Consider the following 26,345-nt stretch of genomic DNA (forward strand, 5'->3'; position numbering starts at 1 on the left):
TAGCTATGAAGATCAGTTCCGTTGTAAATCTCGTTAATTGTCATACTTACTGTTATTATGTTACTTATGATATGGCCTATTGAATCTTTCCATTATTTCCGTTAATTATAGTCCTTTTTTCATCATTTATTTGAAATCAACACGCTTTCTCCTATTCACTTCCGCAAGAGAGCTTTACAACGAAAACAAACTTCACCATTGAGTTGAGAATAATAATTAGCATTTCCGTACCCAAAAAACTACTATTCGAAGTTATGGGATTTCGAAGTTATGGGAATTCGATGTTATGGGAATTCAAAGTTATGGGAATTCAAAGTTGTGAATTCAAAGTTATGGGAATTCCAAGTTATGGGAATTCCAAGTTATGGGAATTCGAAGTTATGGGAATTCGAGGTTATGGGAATTCAAAGTTATGGGAATTCAAAGTTATGGGAATGCGAAGTTATGGGAATGCGAAGTTATGGGAATTTTGTATTCGGAGTTGTGATTTTCGAAATTATGAGTCGTTCCCGCCGTGGCTGTGATAACTACGTACATCTAGTGGTGAACTTTGAAAATAAACCTTTCAAAAAACTACTTCCTTAAATTGCGCAAAAACTTGACGAAACGGTATTAAATAATTGTAATTATGTACTACTATTGAAAGTAAAGCAATATTTAAGCAAAATCCTAGTTTTTTTCATGGTTTTTATTTTTCATTCAATTAATGTGCGGTTTTTTATCTACAATGAAAACAAATCCAAAAAAGTCTTGGACCTGCCTTTGTCTTTTCTTTAACAATGAATAATGAGTTTTATCTTTCATTGATTCAAACAAAAGTAAATATAAACGCGAAAAATTCTCATTACAAGAAAAGGTTTTTTTCTTTTATATTACGTAGGTATGAGGAATGGAAATCCTCATATTTTCTCTCGTTTACAAAAAAAGTAGAAAACCTATTAAAATCTTACGAAAAGAGGTGAAAGAGGCAGGGTATTAGTACAGTGGCTTTTTTAAAGCGAATCCAGGAGGGGGATGATTCGATCAACAATGAAGGAAGAAATTAGGTTTTGTTTTTAAGTGTAGAGAATGAAAAAGGATCAAAAACAAAACTCTGCCGAGTTCATTAATCATAAAAAACTCCAATGGTAGAGAGATTTTTAGAAATGGGAGAATTTTTTTTTAACTTCTGTTAAGATGCCGGATAATTCCTTTGTTTCTCCCTTCGCATTAAGCTGCGATAAGTGATGGGAAATCATTCCAATCATCAACCTTAGGAGCCGACTGCTGACCCTTCCTGGAGCCACCTTCATCACGGCCTCTTCCAAAGCTACGACGGCCTTCTGGTGGCCCAGCAAAGGTTCCACCCCCTCCAGATTCACGATCACGATCACGATCTCCTCGGCCTCTACCACCACCACGCCCTCCTCTCTCTCCTCCACGAGCACCTCTGCCACCCCGGCCTCGTCCTCCCCTTCGTGAATCGGCAAAATTTATTTCAATATCAACAACTTGCTTCTGGCGTCCTTTGCGTACAAAGTCGTCGTCCTCTTCCTGAGGAAAAAAAAATAAAAAAGAACCATTATATTTTGTTGAGCAATCATATAGGTCAAAGCTTTAAGAAATGTTTTAGAAAAATGATTCTTACATCACTTACATCAGTCTCCTCGTCCTCATCATCGTCAGTAGCTTCCTTTTCCTTTTTCTTAAGAACAAATAGTTTCTTCCATTGAGCATTATCCTCCCCTTCTCCAGGTTTGCGTAAGTTGAATTTAGGTACGGATCGCTTAACTTCCTGTTCACGTTTCCATTCGTCCAAAGTCTTTTCTTTGATATCCTCTTCGGTAAACTCCTTCTCCTCTCCATCAACTACCGCTTCACCAGTTTGTTCTTCGTCAACATTTCCATTTCTTAGAAGGAAGGTAAAAGGTTTTAATTTAAGTCAACAATGGGCTAAAATGAAATACTGTATGCTGAGCTTTACTTTGTGATATTGCTATATAAAACAATTCACATACACACCAATCAGTAATTTCTATACCCACAATTAGCACACCACTCGTGACAATTAAAGTCAAGGTAGTCGGCTTAAAAATGTGGGAATGCTTCTATATAGAAATAAATGTATACTAACTTAGTTTCAGTTGATTCGCCTCCGAGATTTTCCTCATCACCACTACGTTCAGCAACTTCACCATGTTCTTCAGTTCCAAATCCACCAGGAGAAGACATTTGCATATTAAAGGAATCTCCTCTGAAAAAAATAACCAAAGATTAAATGCAAGGAAACAAGAGTTTATAATATTTCTTAATAAATATAGAAGTTTCCACTGGAAGGAGCACCCACTCAAAATCATCCTTGGGACTGCCCCAATTATGAGCTCCACCTCCTTCACGTTTGTCAGTAGGTTTTACACTGCTGGAGTGGAAATAGTTTTAACCATCAATTCCATTATTTGCTCTATAAACCATGTCTTACGCCACCTTTTGTCACTTCCACTTTGTCTGTCAAATTCCCGTTTGCCACGTCCATCAAAACCACCTCGTCCTCCCCTGCCTCTTCCCCTTCCTGGTCCACCACGAGGACCACCCCGACCACGACGCATTTCACCATCATTGCCACGATCTCTGCATTAGAGAAAAAACTTAAAACTACATATAAAACACATTTCTTTGATGTAAAAAAAACTAACCTGAATTCAGAGGAGATTGGAGGTCTATCTTCTCTATTCCTTCTGTTTTTGCGTTCTTCAATATCCTTTTGGTCTTCACGGGGGCCAAACCTTCCTCCCCTATCACCACTACCAGTACCACCTAATGACTTTGTTGTTCGAGATCGGGGGTCACCACCTTTTAAAAACGAAAAGAAATATAAAAATATAGCACCAATTTGTGCTTATTGGTAGTTTTCAATAGTATTAAGGCACATTAAAAGTTTGATCAAGAGATATTAATTGTCATGTCTATCTCAAACTCTGATATTTTCTTTTATATCATTGAATACATTTAACTAGAGAAGTAGCAAGATAACTTTATTAAACCTTATAAAGCTTATAAGCTTTAAAGAAAGCATTAAGAAGTTAGGGGAAGATGTGACTGAATAATTTTCTTTGCAATTGACTACAAATTAGTCTATCACATACACACAATCAGTATTTACTTTACCCACATCTTAGCACACCATACAAGGTATTAATTACCAATATGGCCGGCTTAATAGTATGGGAATATTGGATTCTTATTGAAAATTTTCACCAAAGTCAGTAACCCAAACCACATACATTGTTTGCCTAGTTGCAAAGGAATACACAAAGAAACCCTACAGTCAACAAAACAATGGTAGGCCTAAGTCATTAAGTGACCTTGGCCTAGTCTTAAAAAGGTGTATTAAGAAAACTCAAACAAAGGTAGATTATTTTCAAAATAAATAATAAATGTTAATATTTAAAATTTTAAATATAATTGGGATATATTAATAGGCGACATGTTATTAAATATAAATTAAATTATGCACGTAAGCCTAGGACATAAGTGCGTGGGGGGTTAGGCGAGATGTACATGCATAAGAAAGTTATTTTCAAGAAACTGTAGTAATAAAATTATGCTAACCTTCTTTTTTACTAGTTGGGGAAGGTTCAATGTTCCTCGTTGTAGTGTCTTTAGAAGCTGGCTTTTTGGTTGTTATCGCTGTAGGCGCTGTAGTTTTTGTACCACTAGTTTTGGTTCCTTTGGATTTTGGATCTTTACCCTTCTCCTTTTTCTTCTCTTTTTCCTCTTCTTGTTGTCTTAAAATGTCCAAAGGATCCTCTTCTTCATTTAAGAATAAGTCATATCGATTTCTGACGCCAATCCCATAGGCGTTTTCCATCTTTTCGATGTAGATGGAATTAGATTTAATTTTCGATTCAGTTTTCTCGAGAAGCTCATGAACAATGGCGAGCGCTGGCGCATGGGAATCTGGGAAGACAACAGGGATGCCAGATTTTTTCGAGAAGCCACCAATCTATTTTAGAAAAGAGCCCAAAACAGAGCTCAATTGTTTACATAAAATAGTCTTAAAATAACGAATTTGATCCTATAAGTCAGCAGAAATATACAATTATTTTGGAAATTATTATAATTTTTTTATTTGAAATTTTTATATTTTAAATAATAAACTTTTTCATTTTACGTATTTGTAGTTCACGTTTGATGTCTAAAATAGCCCAATTATCGGGTTTTCCAGCCAAATCTGACAACATAATATTTTATACACAGCGGAAACCAAAATCAATAATGCAATAACGTTGTTTAAAACTTATACAAAAAGTAAATTTTTCTTAAATTTATTGTTAGAATTGAATCGGATGATTTTTTTTGGTTTCCAAACACTAAATAAATTACTTAGATAAGGAATTTTATTCTTAAATTTTTTGACAATAGTGGCGCTCTGAACGGCTTTTAAAATTTAAAGCACCGATTAAAGGCTAGCTCGTGGAGATTGGCGGGAAATTCTGGCGGTTAAAAGGCTTTGATGAAGACCGCCAAAACACTTTGTTGTTCAACGTGCCTTACGACGGTTGGGTGTTGCCGTTTGTCATTTAAAAGCTTGATTTAAAGTAGCTATTTTTCCGGTAAATTTAAATTATGGCGTCCATCGATTATAATGCCAAAGATGAATACCAAAAGTTTGAACGGAGGAGTGTGATAATGAGCCCTAAGAAAAATAGACCAGTTTTTTCCAACAATTTAATGGCCAGCCCACCCATAAAGGATAGCCGAATGTTTCCTTGGAACTGGGGCCAAGGAGCCAGTGAAATACAGTTGAGTCCCGCTAATTCTTGCAGCCAAAATATATATGTTGAGAATGTTTCTAAAAACAATGTGAAAACTTGCACTAAAAATGATAAGAATGAGGAAAACAGACAAATCTATAGTAACAATGACTTGCGAAGAGGTAGACCCCGTTTGGATGCAATAAATTCCCTTATATTGGAAGGAACTTCTTCAAGAAGCGCAATTCGATGCCAAGTCTGCAGTCGCGTTTTTCCTAGAGAAAAGTCACTTCAAGCACATATGAGGACCCATACTGGTAAATACAACAAAAATTTTCTATTTAAGAAGCGTAAAATAACCTGCTATTGTCATTTGATAGGTGAGAGGCCTTATATTTGTGATTACCCAGATTGCAACAGGAAATTTGCGCAAAGCGGACAACTTAAAACACATCAACGCTTACATACTGGAGAAAAACCATTTATCTGTTCTGAAGAAGGTACCATAACTTTTCTAGTTTTACTTATGAAGAAAATTAAATTTATTTTTTCCCTAAAGACTGCTATAACCGATTCACTCATGCTAATAGACATTGTCCCAGACACCCTTCAAGTCCTCTACAAAGGGATGAGAAAGTATCCTTAACGAGTTCAGGCTCTAACAATGAAAATCAAACTGAAGCAGTTACAAAATGGCTTGAAAAGTAAAATAACATTACTTTCAATTCTTCTGTACTTATTTTACAATATTTTTAATTTAATTTTAGATACTATGCGGAGAAAAGTGAAAGAGCAACAACTAAACTGAGAGAGCGTAAATTGAAAAGAGAATTTGACCAACAAGAATCTGCTGATGCGGCTCGTTATGTCAAAACCATCTGTATGAACCCATCTTATCCAGTGGTGGAATCTACCACAACCCAATCAAATGATGAAACTTTATTCGTTAAGGAACCCCAAGTTATTCAAGAAAGTGATGACAAGCTGATGGGTGCTCTCGCACTCATAGAACTTGGTGCAATTTGCACTGTTACAACATGTGAAATTGGAAATGATTTATCAAGCCCCTTAGATTTGTCGTGCTCGAGTTCTTAAATTTAGTTAAGGATTGCATAAAATGTTTCTCGTATTATATTTTCTATACAAGACGCTTGTTCTGTAAATATGCGTAAAAAAAGCATTTATTTTTAATAAAGGTTTTATTTTTTTAAATTGGCCTTTGTTTCTTATTATTTACAAAGCATTTGGCGCCACAATTTGCCACTTAAAAGTCTCTCCACACGTGGTTGTAACCCTGGAATTCAATCTAGTCATAAGACATAAGGATAGACAACTTTATTATACTAATTTTCAAGCTCGAGAGTTTCCGTCTGCTGGGCATGAAGACACCACCTTGCCAGCGCTGGTACTAAAAATTAAATCTTTTGTTGAATCATTGTGATTCCAACAAAAGATCGCCATTGAAACAGAAACGCGTGGTTGTGCTCATGGATTAAATAACCTTACAGGTTATTTAATCCATGTTGTGCTCTCTTAAATAAAGGTGAGTTACATTGTTACAAAAGGGTTGTATATTTTTTACGGGCCAATAAAGAAATCTTGAATCACAACTTTAAGTCCTGGGCTCAACAATTTTATTTTGTATAATAACATTCTTTTTTAAATTAGTTAAAACAAAATTTTGTTAAGTTTTGATAAAATGATGTATAGAAATGTAATTCCGGTCTGCCGATATATAAATAGAGTTGCCTATCCTTATGACTGGATTAAGTTTCCGGTTTATTGTGTTCAAGCAAGTAATAATTGTGCATTGTCATTCATGCGAGAGTCGGCGTTGCCAACTTGTTCAGTTACTATCGTTTGGGTCGATTATTTGACCAAAGAATATAAAGCTTTATATTCTTTGATTTGACCCGCTGCATTGTACTTTGTCACAAAATAGATCACTGAGTAAGTAAATAAACACGAAAAGTTGTAACAGTTCTCAATGTGATAGATGCGAAAAATATTTAATAATATCCGTGTTTTTCGGAGTTTTGCTAACAATTTTCAGTATTTTTCAATCGTTTGATTAATCTGACAAAATTATGATAATTTGCAGTTTTGATTACGATAAAAGTAACTACCGTATCAGGCTGGCAACGCTGGACCGTTTTGACAAATCGAATTCGAATTTCGAAGTAGTGTGGTCGAATTTAAATACACTAAAATGGAGAAGTTTTATTATCCTGTTCGAAATTTAGAAAATCCTAAAGGTTATTGCTTCATTATGGTATATCTTTTATGTACTTTATTTAATGTTGTTTATAAGCCTTAATTTTATATCTTTGACCAAATTTTACCTTACCGAAAAACAATTAGCCCACTGTTGCGGTTGGTAACGTTGGTCAATTAAGCATTGATCTATTGCTTACAACGTTAAACATTGAATTACTTGGACGCTTTCATCATTCTTCTGTTTTACCAATTGTGGGAAATGATCCATATCAAAAGGAATCTCAGATCTTAACTACGTCCTGCCAAAGTAAGTTTGTTCTGAACTTATGACTGGCACTTTTGGCCACACTACTGATTAACGTTTTCATATCTTTTAAGTTTATGTTTGCCATGACAAGAAAATTGTGATACTTCAACAGAGATCCCCTATTTTACCAGTATGTAATTACTAATTGCAGATAGTAACACTAATGTCTCGCTAAATTATGTTTTTGCTAGTGATATTACCTCTATATTAAATTACAAGAAAAAGATCCAACTTTGGAGGGGAGAAAACTAAACTTTATTAAATTAAGTACACACTGCCGGCCCACAAGCCATATAGTCTTTTCACCTAAAAGTACCATAACTAATGTAATAAAGTTTAGTTTTATCCTTCAAAATTTTGTATTTTTTTCCTTTTTACGTAGTTAATGTTCTAATAACCTCCTTCTTTCTTACTATCTCTAAATGTTTGGATCTAATAGGTTATTTACCTGCATTTTAGAGCCTTAATAAATTTAGTCAAATTTAGTCCAGCAGAAAAACATTTGTGTCACTTCTCACCAGCTGGGTAAAAAAGCAAGGTTTCAAATCAACTATTGTGCTATCCAGTTGTTTCAATCATTTTCAGACTGAAAGTGATAAAATAAAGTAAAGCTAGAATTTTATGGAAAATGAAATGCTTACTAAATAACTTCACTTGAAATGTTTAGCAAAATCAAGTTCTTGGTTAATGAAAAATGTGAAGCGGGTGATGCGTATCTAACAGACATTCTTCGAAACTGGAAAAAAGTTGATGCAGTGAATGACAGTTCTCTACTTGGTTTAAATGAAAAACTTGACTTACCAGGAGGTGGAATTACAGAGCTTCTCTACCAAAAATTGTATAAATGACTCTTATTAAAATTAGTAAAGGTATTAATGTTTTAAAATTTTAGCAAAGAGGAAGGACTACCCATTCTGACTTTAATTTGTTACTGCTCCGAAGGAGATAACACCCCTGATGCCATAATTTTGGCTCAACATTTAAATGACATTAAACCGATTTTAAAAGATGTATGTTTCTACACCCACCAAATAATTTCACAATACACTTGACTTTATATTATTACAGGGTTCCAAGTGGAAGTGGCCCATTTCATGGAACTGTTTATTTGGCAATAAAGCGCCAGATTCAATTTACTAATGACTTATGATATTTTTTTATTATTTCCACTTTGTCGATTACATAATATACAGCGAACCTTAGCATAGAAACCAACGCTGCTTTTCAGCGATATTGGTTTCATGTAAAAATCTGTACATTCTTCATGAGAGTCAATAAAAATATTTTTTTCTTTGTACAGCGTAACTTTACACTAGTCTAAAAGACTTTTTTATATATGTTTAACACTAAACTTGTTTAGTCCACACTTGTTGGTTAAAACAACAAATTATGGGGGACACATAGGGGTGGCAGTCACTTGACAGGCAGTGGGTGGGATTTAGTGTGGGAATCGCTGAAAATTTTTTTAATCAATTTCATTACTTTCCAACTGCAGTGCGTTTTTATGATTACATTTATCAGGGCAAGAAAGGGGCTGAAACATAAATTTTTCTTGTTAAATGCCTCTTAGGATAGACAAAAATTTGCTAAACAATAAGAGGTTGACAATCTTTGTGTTGGCAAGTTGTATCACTTAATACAAAATTAATCAAAAAGCTAAATACTGGGGTATAAATAATTTTCACACAAGGCTATGAATAATAGTGATAAATGTATAAACTGAAAGATATTTTTCACACTTCCAGCTTTAGTTAACATATGTATAATAAAAGAGTATATACATAGGCATCCCTATTATGCTAATAAAAATAAAGACTATGAAAAAAGTAACAATTAGATTTAAATACAAAAGACGCTGGCAATTAATGATTAAAACAAAAAATACTGCTTTGGTTTATTCTAATGTTTTGTTTCGAAATTCACTGTGTAAAAATAAACTGAATATAAAATGGAGTATAGAATTTGCATTTAGTTTAAAGGAAAAAGAAACCCTCTACACCGATTAAATTATATAGTTATAAATTGCATATTGCGTACATTTAGCTCATCAGGGCTTCACGAATGCGTTTACATTCTTGCTTATGCTTCCATTTTAGAGTTATAAATTATCGAATAATAATTTTTTTAAATAAATTATTTCAGTTATTAAATAAATTTAGTAAAACAAGGTAGAAATATTTTGATAGCCATGCATAGGCAAAAATTTAAAACGCATTCAAAAAACACGAGTGACTTGAATTACTTTGATAAATATTAGGTAGCAGAACTGTGGTTACTAATCAGTTTTTGACTTTTAAAGATGCCTGTAGCTCAGTCTATATCTTTAAACCCAAAGTTTTATATTGCACTGACAAAATGAAAACTTTCTAAAAACAAAATCGTGTAAATTCCATTACTATATTTTTCAGGACACACCAATCTTAAGCTAGCCCACCACTTAATTTGTTACTAAAATTACGAGGCACTATATGTAGATCCTTTCTATTAAATTGCTTTCTAATTGTGACAATTCTTTAGTTGTGTCTTTTCACAAATATATCAGTTAGAAGTATATTTTTCATCACTTCGTGGATAACTCTTATTCACTTTTACAATTTTTTTTTAAATAAAGACTGAATGTTGATTTATAACATGTTATTTTGAATCCAGAGGTCGTTTTTTTTGGGGTAGATTACGAAAATTATCTAAAATTACTCTCACATTTGTTTATTAAAGGCATTGTATGGAAGTACCGTCGTTGGATGACTTTCAGATCTCCTTTTTCATGTTCACTACAAACTGCGTGACGAGGCACCTTTTCAAACTGTCAATAATTTCCACAATAATTGTTTCTCTATAATTTACATAGCTACATTTATCTTTATACATAACTCGTTGCAGAATCTCCTTCACACAGATACTTCCCTACAAATATTTGTAAAAAGCAAAAAGTACTATTTAAACCATTCCGCATATAATCTATAAAAAAAGACTGAAAATTCTTACCCGCAACCACTTGTTTTTTGACCAGAGAGAGTCGGTAGCCCAAGCCCTGAAGTTCAAAGTCAGCTCCAGACAGAGAGGTACCCATACACGTAAACTGCGCAGCCATTGTGCTAGGAGTGGAAGGCCCTGATGATAAATCAAAATGGGCTCTCAGCGAACCCATTCCACCACTATCTGAATGATGGGAGAGTTCAGATATCCACCATGTTGCTCGTTGATTCTCGCTTGTCCTGCAAATTATAACATTACATTAAGATGTCTTATGGTATTATAACAAAAAAACATTATTATATTACCATTGTAAGGATGGCATAGACTGAACATTTGTAACTCCTCCGTCAATCGGAACAACTACGCTTATATTTGTAATGGGCGCCATTGTCGCAAGAGCCCCAGGGTTGTATTTATAGTCAATTTTTAAATCAGTTGTCTCTTCTTCGCACTTCCAATAAGCGACTAAATGTAATGGTGTGCTTTTCGCACCAGGAAAATGTTTTATCTGCAACCATTTTTTTAAAAACTATTAAAATTTTCTTTTCTACAAATTAGTAATATCTATGGTTGTTACATGATATTTTAGTATATCTATATTGAAATAGGACGCGTTGGGTGTCTGTTCAAACTGTTTCCTGAGTAATGCTGTTAACGCTGGCATGTTAAATTCATAAACATGCTGATCACCAGCTGACATGTTAGGATCCCTAGAATATAGCACTCTAATAAATAAGAGAAATAAAATTTAGTATTTAAAAAAATAAAAATTACTGAGATATGAGCTGCTTATTTGGTAAAACATTTTCTAATCGAGCTGTTTTGGTAACTCGAAATGAAAGAGTAGCAGGCGAAGGGTTATTTGCTAAAACTTGAACAATTCCAGCAGGAAATGACACTTTCATATCACCCATAAGTCTTACTTGACATCTAAGTAAAGAAATATTTTTAAATACCATATTAATAGCAATTTTAAAATGATAAATATTTACTTTGCTTCGTCAGTGCCTCTAAAATATGCGTGAACTACTTCTTGGAAAGCAACAGCGAGTGGTATAGGGTCTGACATTCCTATTGTTAGAGGAGAAGGGCCTCTGGAGGACCCCACAGACATGGAAGTTGTCTTAAAATCGCTGGTTAAGCTACCAACGCTTTCTGTACGAGTCATCAAGCCAGGTAAAGGAGACATTCTACCTCTTGAGTGCTAAAAATAAACGGGAAAAAATATTAACCACCACACTTAACAAAATTTTACAAAAAAAAAACCAGGTGAACCAACATTTACTTCAACCGATCTTCTAGACGTGGGTGGTCTAGGTAATAAAGGACCGGTTCCTAAAATGGAAGCTGTTGGAGTTCCTACTCGACTACTGCTGTTACTATTTGCACCACTATTGTTGATTTTGGTTAGTTCTGAGCTTGATAAATCATTATTCTGCGTAATTTCAGCAAATATGTCACTCAGTCCTAAGAAAATGCAGATATTGATAAAGATTCCTAAATGCAGAACCTAAGAATCAACAGAACAGACCTGCATAGCGATTGGAAGAAGTATTAGAAGTGGTGTCTGTTACTATTGGACTCGCTATCCCAGCAGTAACGGCACCAGTTGGAGTAGAGGCACTGGAGGCATTAGGACTAAACAAACTTAAAATATCACCATCAGTTTTACTGGAAAATAAAAGAAACAACCAATATGCACGCAAGATATGGCGGGAGAAAAAGCAAAGGAAAGGGAAATGTTTTTACTTTTTCAATCCTGGACCATCTTCAGGTGTAGACATGGCACTGTTAAAGGCTCTTCGAGACTATCAAAACAAACAATTTCACTCTTAATAGTTTCTAAGGTACATGAAATTGTGATATTAACTACAACACAAGCAATTACAAACATGCTACGAAGATGAGTCACAGCTTGTGCTTATAAATTGCGGAAAAATTAATCTGTGACGCAATGAAAATGAAAATTTCAAATTTATTCAGAACTTTCATTCACTTGCTTTTCATATTTGATATGATAACCACAATTTTTAATAAAAGTATAAGAATTTAATAGATTGTTGACAAAAGGGGATAGAATTGTTCAAGTTACAAAAATACAATGCAAGATTCGTTAATTAAATATAGGAAATACTGACTAATAACAATTACAACCCTTGTATAAAACATTTTGGGGCTAAACTAATGTATTATTGGGATAGAGTAAAAATACTTAATTTGTCTCATGAACTTAGTCAAAACCGATCACAATAATATGTTTAAAGTAATTTCCCATAGGGATATGGACAAATATCTAATTTGAATTGTGGGCTTATTCAAAAAACAAGTCCCACAAAAGCCTATACCAATAATGAAGAAATGTGCACCATTTATTAATTTGTATTTGCATGCCATGCTACGACAATTATTACTGCTGATAAATAGTGTAACTTATGTTAATTAAATATTTAGTTTGGTGCAAATTATAAAATGTTGAAATTTAAGAAAATGCTATGGTACCCAATATGCAAGTGCGCAAAAATACGGACGTTTTTCAAATTGATTTTTGTACCTTGAAACGAATGTGCAATGCATCTGGACGCCGGTGCTGTTTGTGCGCAATTAAATTTAAGAGAAGTACCATTAGTAAGCTTATCATTTGGAAAGAGTTGGGAGCTCAAAGAAAGCGCTAATCACATTTAACAACAATTCACTTTCAGAAGTATACGTCCCATCATAGGAACTTGAAAGAACCAAGTTTAAAATTTTTTTTCCCCACAAAAAATAACTTAGCATTTTGAAAGACAAACACAATTTTAACATGGTAAAGCAAACATGGGCTACAACAATTTCAGAAAATAAATCATACTTACCGAATGTTGTGACACAGGTGACAGGGAAAGAGTGCCAATTGTGGCTCTTAATTCGTCAACACTAGCACTCATAGGAGCTCCATTATTTAAAGGTTTTATTTGTATATGAATTTTCCTTTCCTTTTCTTCTTCCTCCGATTCTCCGTCAGAATCGGAATAGAAACTATCCTTATCATGTATACATTTCTATTAAGGTTCGTAAAACTACTACCGAAACTTTTGAGCTAATGAATAAAAAGGATATTTTCTTTCTCGTCAGTGGGTCGTATTCTAAATCCTTCATCATCTACTTCCTCCTATCAAAAATTAAAAACAAACATATTATTACACAAGCTCTTCCTGCCAGTAAATAAAATACATAATTGGGCTTACATTTTTTGATTGGTTATTAGAGTCCCTGTTAAAACAGTAAAACATTTTTAATTTTTAAACTACCAGTGATGTGCTTTTTTAATTGTATTTTACACACCCATCATCTCCGACAGAGCTATTATCTTTGCTATCAGACCCTTTTTTCTTTTTCTTATCTCGTCTTTTCTCTCGTTTGCTTTTTAAAAACCCTACCAAAAGGGGATGACAAAATTTACAGCTTTATGTAAAAAGTACTTAACGTTGCTATATTATACAAAAATAAAAAGCTTTTTTTAATCAGGTGGTTATGTTAATCTACTTAAAAGTTTGTTATTCAGCAACCCAAAAACAATGCAGTAAAGAATGGAATTTGCCAAAAAAAAATGCCAGCTTAGTATTTCATTAACCAAAAACCCACCGAAATTAGAGAAACTGAAAAAAATATTTGCAAGTAAAAATTGAAAACCATCTCATATTTTTCACTAGTGGGTTTAACTTTTCCAGTTTGCAAATATTTATCTCAAAATTTTGCAGAAAGAAAAAGAAATTTCTAATAACTGCAAAGAAACCTTCCGAAAAAATCCCAGTTTCACTATTTGAACAACCCCAACCTCCGCTTAACTACAAAACCAAATCCTATAAAGGCCAAAAATTAAATTATACCTGGTACCCTACAAAACAAATATAGTATATAGAGCATTCATTTGAGAGAGACAAAAAGCTCACGAGGACAAATGAAGGTAAAAGTACATAAAAATAAGAAGAAAAAAGATTTGGGGGGACAAAACAGCAGTTGCTTCAAATAAATTGTTTTTATATAAGGAGAGAAAAGAGACCTGTGCTCCAGGAATTCCAGTACACATGCCAATCTGCCAATATTCCACAGCCACAGGGACAATTTTTGACCATAAAACGATTTATTTTTTTATATTTTGGGAAGGCATAATGGAAAGGAAAAAAAATTCAAAAATGAGATCAATTAATTAACCGAATCAAACAATATTTATCAATAGTTTCCTAGCCACAACTTGATAAAGCCATCTAACTTACCATCACCTATATATTCTATCATCGCAACATTAAGAATGTTACCTATTAACCACTACATGCTACATAAGGCAAAACAAAATATTTGTTTAATTATATTTTGGCACAAAATGTTAATATCTTCTAACATCTAAAATTTACACTAAACTATGTCTATTTGAAAGTAACAGCAAACAGCATCGTGCATGGCCAAGAGGCTTACTTTAAAAATCATTATTAGTAACCATTCAGTTACTAGGAATAAAATAGGCCAAGTTGTATTTGAGCAAAGGAAATGTGGCAACAACATAATGCATCATTTAAGAAAAATTAGTGGTTTCCATTTTTGCCAACAAGTTATTATTTTCTAAAAAGTAAACTAAGAATTGGCCAATGTTTTTAGCCCTTTGTTATTGAATTAAGTGAAATATTGTGCCAATGCAAAGGAACTTTAAGTTTATCTAAAAAATTAAATTATAAGTCTATAATTCTTCTGAAAAGAGCGGTTTAAATATTGCAGTTCATGCTGTTAAAAAAGGCAACAAAATGTTAGTGTGAAATCTTAAAATTACATACAAGAAAATATAAAAAGCGCAATTATTGTATTATTTATAACTATGATCATACCAAAGCCAAAACATTTCGTAATTAAAAGTTTTTCAGATATGCTGGAAAACTTTTTATCTTAAGTGCCAATTGTGGTGAGCTGAGCAAAATTACCTTCAAGTAAACTACCCAAAAAGGTAGGATGGAGATAACTTTGCTTTAGTCACAGTAAAGTTTAAACAAGGAACTCCTGGAAAAACTATCCCTAATATAATATAGCTAATGCCTTTACTGAGACTAACATCACGTTTAAAAAGAATATGGGTTAAATATAAAAAAAAGAACAAAAATTGGCAAATGAAAGCAAACCATCACCACCGCACGGGCATTGAAATAGATTTACTTGAATTGTGATCGCGAGACTCAAAAAATATAAATAGGGTTTTGATTGGGAGGGGTGAAAATGATAATGAAAAAGGAAAAAAATGAAAATAACTAGAAAAGGAAGTGGTGGGGATTCTTTATAATATAGTTAAGCAAAATTAATAGAGATAAATGATCTACTATAAAAAGCGTATCAACGGGCCAAAATTTCAATCGAGCGATTAGTAAATTTAAGAAAGAGAGAGAAAGGAATTCTCTGGAATGGAAAGGGAATTATATGGTGAATTACATTTAGATGCTCTGAAGGTGGTCCTAGTTAAGGGCTCGCTGTTTTTAGGCGAGTTGTCAGAAGCTGATGATACGGGTTGAGGAGACCTGCTAACACCATCTTGGCCTGAAAAAAGACCACAACTCGCTACGCTGGTTAAATCTTTTAACTCAATTTCGCGAATTATCGTTCTTTTACGCACCAAGCAACAATAAAAATCCGTTAGTTATTAGCCTGGTTATCAAGATTACAGGTATTATATGAACCATACGCAATCCCCCATTCCTCTAGTTTTTGCACCATTTAACCTGTGTTATTACCCTCTTCAAAATTATAATTAAAAAGCAAATTAGCTAAGATTTTAGAGGGAATTTGCATAATTAGTACTTTTTTTAATGTAGGCCAAATTGTGGTAAAACACATATAATTAAGACAAATTTTGGAATAGCACAGAAAGCATAGCCCCCAATTATACAAAAATACCTCTAAAACCAAACTATCCAAACCACTGAAGTTCAGAGTTGCTGGTACGAACAAAATTCCCCCAGAAAGAGAGGGTGGTTCGATGGGCAAACCCACGTTAGAATCTTATTAACATTATGAGAATTTTAATAGGGGGTCTAATTCCTTGATGATAGAGGGAGGACATACCAGCGGTAGCAGATGAGGAGGAGAAAAACAGGTCCAAAAGGGAGGTGGTGCGGCGTGACGGTTTGCTCTTTTGCCGAAGGGAGAGCAATTTGTTACCTTCTTTTTTGAGCGGACCTTTATTATCTCCTCCGTCTCCTCCCCTACCACCATTGGCGAGTTCAGACGAAGGCTGAGAACCCGCTGACTGATTGAAGCCGGACATGTCAGTATCTTCAAACTCAATTGGTCCTAAATAAAACAATTATAGATTAAAATTTACCCAAATTGTGATAAAATATTGCAAATTCCACATACCAGGTTTTTCACCTCCAGTGCCCCTTAACTTGGTAAACTGTTCCAGCAGTTTATTTACGTCCATATCATTGCACTGCTGACGAAATTCAACATGAACCTGACCAATAAGAGCGTGGCTACCCTCTAAAACCTGAGCATACGTTGCCAAAAATTCTTTCATTTGCTTTAGATGAGCCTCTTCAACACTTTGAAAATGCTGTATATAAGAAAATATTTTGCTTTAAAGCAAAAAATATGTAGCATTTTGGCCAGCAATTTGAAAAATATACATAAAAAAGAGAGTAGGGCATAATGGAGACACATGCCGTATCTTCAGGAATATTTGTGATTATGGATAAAGAATTATAGAGTGTTCAGTTTAAATAAAGCCACTTAGTTGCCAACACGAGAAGCTCAAATTGCTAAGCAGATGTCATCAGATTATGAGCTCCTCACGTTGACTGCTACATGGCTCTGTGTAAACTGAAAAGGCAATATAAATAACTCTTTAAGGTAAAAAATTGTTACGTGGTTTTGTTTTCAGGCAACACGTAGTAGTAAAATTTTTTTTTAATTATTTTAATACCAACCTCACAAGAAACAGCCATTTTCTTTTCAAATTCATCGCGTATCGCTGCATATTTCTCTACGTAACTCTTATACTCTTCGCCTTTAAAATAACATACTATTAATAATTGTCTTAAATTGCCTTTCCAAAAAAAATTTATATACATACATGCTTTTCTACATTTAATTTCCGCCTAAAATTTTTAAAATAATACTTATAAGTATAATGACTTATTTTTAAGGCAAATGTCATTTTTACCTTTTCTATATCTTTAACTGAACCATTTTCTCTTCTAAGTTTCTCATATTCTAAACACCTCGCATTATAATTTTCTTTTGCTTTATTTAACGTTAAAGCAGTCTGTTGAATAGACTGTACTACTTCGGAAGTACCCGATTCTTCCTCTTTCACCTAACCAAATTCAAAAGTAAATAAATTTTTGATTTGCAGAGGACTAAATGAACAGATTTCATGCCTGTTTGTGTTTTTTATGTTGTTCTTCACAATATTTGTGCACTTCTTTAACCAAGTCTTGAAACCTCTGAAGCATTTGGGCATGAAGTGAGGAAAGTTTTTCCGAAGAGGCTTTTAGTATTTGCCAAAACGGAGCAAAAGTTCTTAGACCACCAAAATTGAAATTAGTGATTTTACGCCAAACAATTGACCCTACACAAATTGCCTACCCATGAGCGCAGCCAGAACCAGCCTGTTTCGCTAATTTGGAGAGTAATTTGGAATGTGTTTCCTCAATCATTGCCCTTTCCCTAAAGAAATCTGCTAATTCTTTACTGGCCCCATAGCCGTACTTCATATTGCGGTATAATATGTCATATCCATTAAATTTTTCACCCTATAATTTTACAATTTATTCGATTACCATTTCTACTTTGACATGTGGAAATACACATCAAATCATATTTATGTTTCTTTATACATTACGAGTAAGATATCACCTCTTTCCAAACACTAGCTCTAGCCTGTAAGCTTAATATAGTAGGTCAATCTCAAGACTTTTCTCACTTAGAACCTCTTAAGATGTGTAATATGGCTTATGAATGAGCTTTACTGTGTACGAAGGTTTTTTTCGACGCCCAGTATTAAATTCATTTAGGGGCACATTAAATTTGAATAAACTAAATGGAAGGAGTTTTACATCAAAATAAATTAAGAATTGAAGCAAAAAAATGTACACAATTTAACAATAATTATGCCCCTAGTCATAGCCCTGGCCTACTCATAGACCCAAAGTTTCCAACCTGACTCCCACTTCCCTTTTCATGAACTGAACTCACCCCACAAAACACAACAAAGGCTTATGAATAGTTAAAAATTGTCTTAACGTTAGATTCGAAAAAAAATGTTAAAAACGTTTGTAAAACATACCCAGAAGAACTCCCTAAAGTCAACAGTCATTCTCAACAATTAATATTAACTTATAAAACAATGATAAAAAATTTAATTTTAATATAAATATCACAAAATGTGACAAAACTTTTCCGTTCGTAACTTCGTAGAAAAAACAACGCGCCAAGCGGGCAAGCGAGTCATCAAAATGAAGCCAAAATCATCTTTGGTGATTACGGTAACGCGAAACACAAACAATTTTGTCAAGCCGATATTGATGTTTCACCTGGCTGATGAAGGTTATTACTTTAATGAAATTTCGTTATAGACGTCTACTATATATATATATATATATATATATATATATATATATATCTTTAAATGAATTGGTTTTCACTAAATGATCAAACTACTTCCACCTTCTAAAAGCTGTCACACAAAAATTTCGGAAAATACCTATATTCCGATTCCCGACTGCGAAGCTCCCTATATCAAATTTTTGAGCATCTTCCAGTTGTTACTACTACAGCTACAGTTTATATCTTATGTCATAGGTTTCGCGCAGAAATGCTATGAAGTGGTGAAAAAATGCACTGGTCGACTTGGCTTGTAACACCCTTCCCCCTCAAAGTTACACTATTAATTTTCAAATGAAGAGGAAGGGGGTTATTAATAAAGCCCCTTATAGGAAAAATATATTATGATCGGAAGTCCGATTAACTGGAAGCATTTATCAGAAAACAATGTGTTATTCCCTTGATAAAATAAACATCAATAATATTTCATTAAAAAAATCTTTCAAGGGTTTATTTTTATATTTTATCAAAATTTTGCCAATACATCTGAACAATTAAAAAATTATAATTGACACTGCTAATGAGCAAATTTAATATCTTTACTTATCTTCTCTGCAGCATTAAAATACTGTTTTAATTTGCCATCCAGATTTAAATACATCTAAGGAAATCAATTAGTTTGAAAAATTATTTGAATGCAAAAAATAACTAAAACATACTTTATGATAATCGCCGTCTTTCTGCTTTTCTTTAAGAATTCTTAATGTACAATCGATTAAAGAATACGGTAGCCATAAACGTAAAGTCTAAAGAAAAACTTGGGTCATTCAAAAAATACATTCACAATGAAAAATAAATACAACACCTTTTGATTGGTGCATTTCCTAGCCTCAGTTAACACATTATCAATTAATTCAATAATAAGATCAGTTGCTTCATCGATTATGTTGAATTTGATATAAAGAGCAATTAGTTCTGGCCAGTTTCGTGCCTAAAATAGAATAAAATATTACCCAAAATTTTTATAGCTATAAATATTCCATTATACAAACCTTGTAAGAATTTCTGAGCCATGTTGGTATATTTAACCGTATAGAAAATATTTTATCCGCTATTATACGATGATAAATAGTTTGCCCTTTAGGATCATGCTGTTTAAGATAACCTTCTAACAAGTTTTGTAACTCATGTTCACTAGAATTAAAAAGTTATAATTAGGCATGTGCGAGTACTCGTCTCGACTCTGACTCACAATGTCTTAATATATTACTCATACGAGTACCAGAGTCCTTTTCAAGGCTTAAAAATTACTTGAAGTGGACTCGAGTGAATAAATATTTCACCGAGTCCTTTTTTTGACGAGTCTTACGAGTCCCTAATTTTTACAGTTCAAGGAGTTCGTTTTTTTGATCAATTTTTTTTAATGCATAGTTGCATTCAACAGCTCACCACCAGGTGAAATCCCGTAATTGAGCTATGCTAGTGGTTTTATTTTTTATGATTGGTTTGCCCTTTGGTTTATCGGAGATCGTGTGACTCACCAAGCCGGCATTTTATCCAATTTTAGTTTTGGTTTGGATTTCTGCACTCTGCAGTGAAGAGGACTTTCCTTCGTGCTGGTGATGCTGCTTTCGTTTTTTACAATTATCTTTAGAAGTTAAGACTTAGTTCACTTAAACTACTATGAGACTCAAAGTAGTTAGCTGTGGGTCAGTACGGTTTAGACTAACTAGGCTCGACCATAAAATTAAGACTCAAACCGACTCAAACTAATTCTTAAGGACTCGAGGACCCTAATGAGTACTCGGGAATTGGACTCGAGACTCGTGAGTACAATTCTCCAGGACTCGAGACAAATGATTTTATAAGTTATATACAAAATAAAGTCACCTTCTGTCTTCAAATAAAAAACTATCATCATCGTTACTTAAATCTATTCTTTTATCATTACTATGCGTATTTGCATACCTAAAAAATAGAAAATGTTTTAAAAATATACAACTTAAGACCTGAGAAAAAGTAATACCTAGAGGCGAGACCCTCAAAGATGGGATGCAAATTCATTTTATAGGCTTGACAAATATTGATAGCTTGCTCGTAGAGGCCCTCAGCCACCAATAAGGAAACTGTATCATCAGCCGATATGATGCTCGCTGCTATATTGGTTGGTTGTGGATCTCTCTTCAGCAGTAATAGGCGGGCATGAATCAAATCATACTCTCGCCGAATGTCTTTCAATTCTAAAACTTCAACTGTCCTATTCGAAATTCCTTGTCGATTTAAAGGCTCTCCCTCTATGCCACGTTTCGGAGAAAGTCCCATGGAGTTAAATTTGTCCTCCTTATAGAAAATAAACAACATTAATGTCGATGACAGTCATAAAAATCGTGTAATTTCCTACTAACCATATCAGTCTGTACAGGAACTGGTTTAACAATCCAGGAGTATTTTGGATTGACTAAGTGTAAGCAATTGATGGTAGTAAGCAAACAGGAGGCTTGTTGGGATAATCCAGCTAAACCTATTATTTCTTGGCCCAATCTAACACTATATTCATACATAGCACTGGCAGCTGCATTTAGAAAACTCATATTATGGAACATTTGTATAGATATAAACTTGTAAGAAACATCATCATTGTACATACCCCTTCTAAAATTATTGCATTTCAAATGGAAAGAATATAGAAATTCGTAATATCGATGTGACGTTAGATCACTAGATCTGGCTTTAGATTCAAGAATTAGAACCACATCATCTGTCATGTCAATGAAGGCGAATTTCAACAGTTTCTTCAAATGGCCCCTCTCAAACATAACCACCAAGAGCTGACGGAGACAATCTCTTCGTCTTGTAGAATCAGGATTTCTTGTCATGGCAGTGTAGGCTTCTTCGCAATGATCCATATCCAAATGATATTTGAAGATCAAAGACCAAAATGTGGCCTGAAAAGAATATCTCTGTATAACGTAAATTAATAGAACAATAATTGGCTGAAAGGTATTACCAGAGTAGGGTCATTTTCTGGAGCCACACCAACAGCTGTAGATGCCAAACGAATAACGGAATCAGGTAGATTAAAATAGGAAAACAATTGAATGACCTAGAAACATTTTACACAATTTAAAATAAGTATTTCTTTAAATTTTTTATCCTGTAACCTTTAAGTAATACTGTAGCAACATCGTGTCAGAATTGTCATCTGAATGAGGAAGTCTTTTAAGTATTTTCATAGCCAGATAGTTCTCTCGAAAAACACCTTTGGAAGCTTTACTAAACAAATCAACAGCTTTTAAATGCTGACCCATTGCTAAATGAGTATTGGCCATTAAAAAAAGTCTCGAACAGTTGTTCCATTCACACCAAGACTCCAGTAAACGGATATATTCCTAAATATAAGATTACTTTATTAAACATGACCAAATTATGGAGGTTTATTTTGGGTAAAGAATAGAGATAAAACCTGCAACGGTAGATATTGAGAATATGACAAAAGAAATTCAGGAAAAACCATATTGACTGAAATTGGCCATCTACATAATATCATAATTTAAATTTCAATACTTATATTAGTGGAATTAACGAAAACTTACATGAAATGGGTGAGTAAAGAACTGAGTGACAAAAGATTCTTTCCAACTCCTACAGGTGAATCTGCAGAATTTGCAGAGCTTAATAGACGCCGTGCTAAAACACTACCATGCTCTTGAGCAAATATTTGAAGTATAGTTTTTGACATAATTCCTAAAAATTAGGGTAGTTAGCTTTGGAATTAGAATTTTCAATAAAAATTTGAATCTAACCAGCTTGACTGGTGATATAATGAGTCTTTGGTTCAGGTACTTCAAGAATATACAATTCCCTCAAAGCTTTTTCCCTAAAAATGTCATTCATATTAAAATGTTAATCAATCCAAAAAAATAGATATTTGTTACAGCATATTTGGCTTAATCCTAGAACTGGGTGTCTGGGTTATCCACTGCATCACAAAATAACCTCGAATATATGTCGAAGTTGCAGCTATTAGCCGAGATTGTATTTCTTCAACTTTATCCAAAGACAAATCGCACTAAAAAAGAAATGATTGATTTTTTTGGGTTCTCAAAAATTTTCACATTATCCTATTGACATACTTTGTCACCTATACTGACTACTATGTACTCGAGGAACAGTAAATCCCTGCAAAAGGCATAACGAAGTTTGACCATTTGATGAATAGAATTACAAATTAAGTCTGTTCCAACATTGCCATTTAATAAGTTGCTATGGGGAACAGTTTGCCCTGATTCTAAGATTATATTTTATTAGTATTATTTTTCAAAAATATGCTAATAGAGATTTTGTACCATCATCACAATAGTCCATATCTTCACCTTGCCACTTAGTTAAGTCTAACACTTGCAGCAGGGCTTCTAAGGCTTCTAAAATATGCGGGGCACTTTTCAATTCATGTTCCAAAGTTGAAACTAGAGATTGCTGTGATTGGCTAAATTTAAAGCAAATTAAAAATTTTCCTCACTATCCAAATAAATTCCAATAACAAATTACACTTACTCAAGGGTCAGTTCATTTGTCACATCTAATGCCAAAACCTCTGGTGAATTTAAATGATAAAGTTCATGATCAAAAATGGCTAACATCGCATCATTGATACTTTCTCTAATGATTTCTACACATTTCAGCAAAACTAGTATGCTCCTAGATATCATTGAATCTAAAAAGATTATTTCATTGTTATTCATTTTTTAATTAATTCAAATTTGAAATACAAACCAACTAATGGTAGCCCTCCAGAGACAAAAAACATATCTTTCATCCATGTTTCAGGAATAGAATTGATGGAATCTGAGAGAACTAGGCACTCCAAAGGATCACAGGGTCTCAATAAAGATATGGTATTCTTCAGAAATAATAAAGTTCAAGTTTTTTTGGTTAAGTAAAAGGGTTAAATACAGGGAACTTTCACCTTCCTAATGAGAGAAACCATTCCCGAAGCCGAATCCACTACTAATCCTAGTGCTTTTATACCAACATCATTATACTGAACACAGTAAGAAAAGAACATTTCCCAGCATTCCAGTTGCAATTCCAAATATTCTTCGTCACTCAATTCATTTTCATTAGCTTTAGACAAAATCTATGAGTAAAATCATTTAAATAAAATAATTTGAAAAAAAAAATTCAAATAAAAAATATTTACTTCATTTTCAACAGCAGCAGTTACTTTATCCCTCAGTTGTTCTTGTTTTGTAGCTAAAGTTCCTCCTCTGATACTGGCATCAGCGGATCGACAATAAATCTATCGAAATATATTTTTGGTGTTAAAAAAACTAGAAATATTTGCAAAATCAAAAAAAAATTACGCTAATGGCTTTATTTATAGTAGTGGCTGAAAATCTTCCAGGGTAAAAAATTTCTTGCATATAAATTTCACGGGGATCAAGTTGTCCAACTGTAGGTGCTATTTCTTGTGAGGATGGGTTTAATGCAGCTTCAATCCAAGAGCTTGAACTTAACCTGCCTGATTCTCTGTAAAAAAATAAAAAAAATTTAAAAATTTCATCGAATAAAAATTTATAAAATTAAAACTTAATCATTTTTACACTTGAAGATTTCGAAAAATGACCACTGGTTCACTATTAGAATTCAGCCATAATGTCCATAATTGGTTTTCTGAAAGTCTAAAATCTATCATATTGTACTGAAGGAAAATAAGATGAAAGTTAATTAATCAATAATTTTAATTAAAAAAGCAATGTAATTACTTCAGGAGCACAAAATGAAGTGACTAGAGCTAGTTGATATTGAAGACCTTCAGTGACCAGTTGAAAAATTAAAAATTGACTCAATTCTGGCAAACTTATATAAGTGGCAATATAGAGTCCAGAATCAGGAGAAAACAAGAGCCTTAAACTCGGATGACGACCTAAAAATTTGAAAATATTACCAACATTCGCAACAAGAAAATAATTAGAAATATTTACCAGAAAGTGTCCAAGAATTTCCACCACCATTCATATCCTTGCAATAGTCAAGAACCAAAAATGACAGTATACATTCTCTTTTTTGCACTGACCAAATTCGAAGACGTAAATCTTTACACAGTGCAAATATGAGACAATCATTTCCAGTATCATGACACGCAAGAGACAAAGTCATATCATCTCCTTCTTGACTTCCCCTATAAATTAAAAAATAATTTAACTTTACCTATAATAATATTTGACAATGAAATACCGTATAGATGATGGAACTATTCCATTCCATAGCCTTGACATAACTGTTGTTTGCTTCATTTCAAAAGAAACAACATTACCTCCACTATGAGGCATGCACACCACAAGTAGAATGCCAGTATTATTTGCCAGAACAAAAACTGAATCATTATTTGGCATTAAACATGTTGTTGATGTGTGGGGTAAAGGAAAACCACTTCCAGAATGGTTTAATAAATGAACACTACTGGCATCCCATAATGAAGATGCTGATACATCAGAGAAAATTGAAGGTATTGAAACTTGAGAGGCTGCAAACGATGGATTTAGCTTCTTTGGGTGATGGAAAAGTAACTTGTGAACACTGGACACAGTTGCCACTAGAATGATGACTTTATTTTGTGTTTCATGAATGGTAATGCCTTCTAGAACTGGTGTATGTTGAAAATGAATCCTGATGTGATTTCCACTTAAATTTGTATCTAATGACACTTCCATTAATTCAAGAAGATTGTCATTATGTCGCCTATAAATGAACGAGTGTTTTAAAAAGGCATCTTATAAATATGAAAATCACTTTTAATCAAAGTATGCATACCAATAGATACATCTATTACTGCATCTAGAGCCTAAAACATTGCTTTCTTCATATACATAACCGCCCGCTGATTCAGGGAGTTTAATGTCTTGCAAAGTACTTTGTGCAGCTCCTGTATTAAGATGAATTTCTTTCCAAAGATCGGAAGAATCAAGTAAGGCGCTTACTTCGATAAATGCCACTTCCGACATTTTAAATTTTAAAAGTTAGTTTCTCATTAAATCCTTGTCGACTTCAAACAACCAAATTTTCCACAACACGCGCGTCGGCGGCAGGGTTGCCAGATATGAAAAGCTAAATTATCGTACCGAGTTTCGATCATTGAGTTGGGAATATTAATCTAGAGGTCCAATCGAAACGTCGGATTTCAGTATTTCGCGAAACAAGTTTTTAAAAATAAGAATACTGTCGTCTGCTCCCATCGGCGTCCCAAATGACGAGAAAACGTTATCATTCTACCCGTGGCGCCGTCTATCTCTCAATGATTCGTTCAAATAAGACGCGTTTTCAAGCAAAAAGATTTTTTTTCTTCAAAATAATGGATGGCGCCACGGGTCATATGATAACGTTTGCTCGTCATTTTAGAGGAGACGGCACATTCGTATTTTTCAAAAACTTGTTTCGCGAGGAGCAGATTTGATTGGATCTCTAGATTAATATTCCCAACTCAATGGTTTCGATTACGATATGGGGTACGTTCAGCAGAGCTCATCGGACTCACCGATTACAAATCGGTGACA

At 33.7% G+C, this 26,345-nt stretch overlaps 5 protein-coding genes across 11 annotated transcripts; 2 read left to right on the top strand and 3 right to left on the bottom strand.

Annotated features, from left to right (window-relative positions):
• Window positions 1-682: 682 nt before the first annotated feature.
• On the bottom strand, window positions 683-3,931 carry LOC149942824 (uncharacterized). Of its 2 annotated transcripts, none has more exons than XM_090178602.1 (7): window positions 3,589-3,931; window positions 2,673-2,829; window positions 2,464-2,607; window positions 2,327-2,395; window positions 2,114-2,233; window positions 1,628-1,889; window positions 683-1,533 (listed from the first exon to the last, which is right to left on the bottom strand). In XM_090178602.1, the coding sequence occupies exons 1-7, from the start codon at window positions 3,845-3,847 to the stop codon at window positions 1,210-1,212; spliced, it is 1,335 nt and encodes a 444-aa protein (XP_090034728.1). In that variant the 5' UTR covers window positions 3,848-3,931; the 3' UTR covers window positions 683-1,209. The 2 variants fall into 2 exon arrangements, with proteins under 2 accessions (XP_090034728.1, XP_090034727.1); XM_090178601.1 differs by having other exon boundaries at window positions 2,327-2,398.
• A 524-nt stretch (window positions 3,932-4,455) lies between these two features.
• Window positions 4,456-5,937, top strand: LOC149942825 (zinc finger protein 367-like). 2 transcript variants are annotated; one of them, XM_090177514.1, is made up of 4 exons: window positions 4,456-5,050; window positions 5,144-5,233; window positions 5,293-5,437; window positions 5,501-5,937. In XM_090177514.1, the coding sequence occupies exons 1-4, from the start codon at window positions 4,606-4,608 to the stop codon at window positions 5,826-5,828; spliced, it is 1,008 nt and encodes a 335-aa protein (XP_090033640.1). In that variant the 5' UTR covers window positions 4,456-4,605; the 3' UTR covers window positions 5,829-5,937. The 2 variants fall into 2 exon arrangements, with proteins under 2 accessions (XP_090033640.1, XP_090033639.1); XM_090177513.1 differs by having other exon boundaries at window positions 4,460-5,050; window positions 5,114-5,233; window positions 5,501-5,933.
• A 718-nt stretch (window positions 5,938-6,655) lies between these two features.
• Window positions 6,656-8,554, top strand: LOC149942826 (proteasome assembly chaperone 2). The gene is made up of 8 exons (XM_090178603.1): window positions 6,656-6,683; window positions 6,835-7,005; window positions 7,095-7,257; window positions 7,329-7,387; window positions 7,744-7,862; window positions 7,925-8,095; window positions 8,150-8,267; window positions 8,326-8,554. The coding sequence occupies exons 2-8, from the start codon at window positions 6,943-6,945 to the stop codon at window positions 8,395-8,397; spliced, it is 765 nt and encodes a 254-aa protein (XP_090034729.1). The 5' UTR covers window positions 6,656-6,683; window positions 6,835-6,942; the 3' UTR covers window positions 8,398-8,554.
• Window positions 8,555-9,206: 652 nt separating this feature from the next.
• Window positions 9,207-18,804, bottom strand: LOC149942827 (F-BAR domain only protein 2). 5 transcript variants are annotated; one of them, XM_090178599.1, is made up of 22 exons: window positions 18,536-18,801; window positions 17,836-18,002; window positions 17,628-17,769; window positions 17,411-17,563; window positions 17,321-17,345; window positions 17,175-17,254; window positions 16,606-16,801; window positions 16,408-16,539; window positions 14,273-14,305; window positions 13,555-13,645; window positions 13,458-13,482; window positions 13,328-13,381; window positions 13,086-13,259; window positions 11,983-12,041; window positions 11,765-11,904; window positions 11,513-11,700; window positions 11,226-11,437; window positions 11,008-11,163; window positions 10,811-10,943; window positions 10,539-10,741; window positions 10,243-10,472; window positions 9,207-10,161 (listed from the first exon to the last, which is right to left on the bottom strand). In XM_090178599.1, exons 1-22 carry the CDS (start codon window positions 18,563-18,565, stop codon window positions 10,118-10,120), a joined length of 2,667 nt encoding a protein of 888 aa, XP_090034725.1. In that variant the 5' UTR covers window positions 18,566-18,801; the 3' UTR covers window positions 9,207-10,117. The 5 variants fall into 5 exon arrangements, with proteins under 5 accessions (XP_090034725.1, XP_090034723.1, XP_090034722.1 ...); XM_090178597.1 differs by lacking the exon at window positions 14,273-14,305 and having other exon boundaries at window positions 11,765-11,880; window positions 16,312-16,539; window positions 18,536-18,804; XM_090178596.1 differs by lacking the exon at window positions 14,273-14,305 and having other exon boundaries at window positions 11,519-11,700; window positions 16,312-16,539; window positions 18,536-18,803.
• Window positions 18,805-19,312: 508 nt separating this feature from the next.
• Window positions 19,313-25,872, bottom strand: Nup160 (nuclear pore complex protein Nup160). The gene is made up of 26 exons (XM_090178117.1): window positions 25,606-25,872; window positions 25,030-25,533; window positions 24,777-24,973; window positions 24,558-24,718; window positions 24,396-24,493; window positions 24,156-24,321; window positions 23,993-24,091; window positions 23,759-23,929; window positions 23,566-23,692; window positions 23,347-23,506; window positions 23,139-23,278; window positions 22,926-23,080; window positions 22,728-22,861; window positions 22,596-22,669; window positions 22,386-22,536; window positions 22,256-22,325; window positions 21,954-22,181; window positions 21,800-21,895; window positions 21,440-21,737; window positions 21,198-21,364; window positions 20,819-21,132; window positions 20,683-20,760; window positions 19,845-19,986; window positions 19,658-19,783; window positions 19,512-19,598; window positions 19,313-19,453 (listed from the first exon to the last, which is right to left on the bottom strand). Exons 1-26 carry the CDS (start codon window positions 25,794-25,796, stop codon window positions 19,370-19,372), a joined length of 4,218 nt encoding a protein of 1,405 aa, XP_090034243.1. The 5' UTR covers window positions 25,797-25,872; the 3' UTR covers window positions 19,313-19,369.
• Window positions 25,873-26,345: the final 473 nt, after the last annotated feature.

This window comes from Leiobunum rupestre, chromosome 6, assembly GCF_980474605.1.
Source record: "Leiobunum rupestre chromosome 6, qqLeiRupe1.1.hap1, whole genome shotgun sequence".
Lineage (NCBI taxonomy): Eukaryota > Metazoa > Arthropoda > Arachnida > Opiliones > Sclerosomatidae > Leiobunum > Leiobunum rupestre.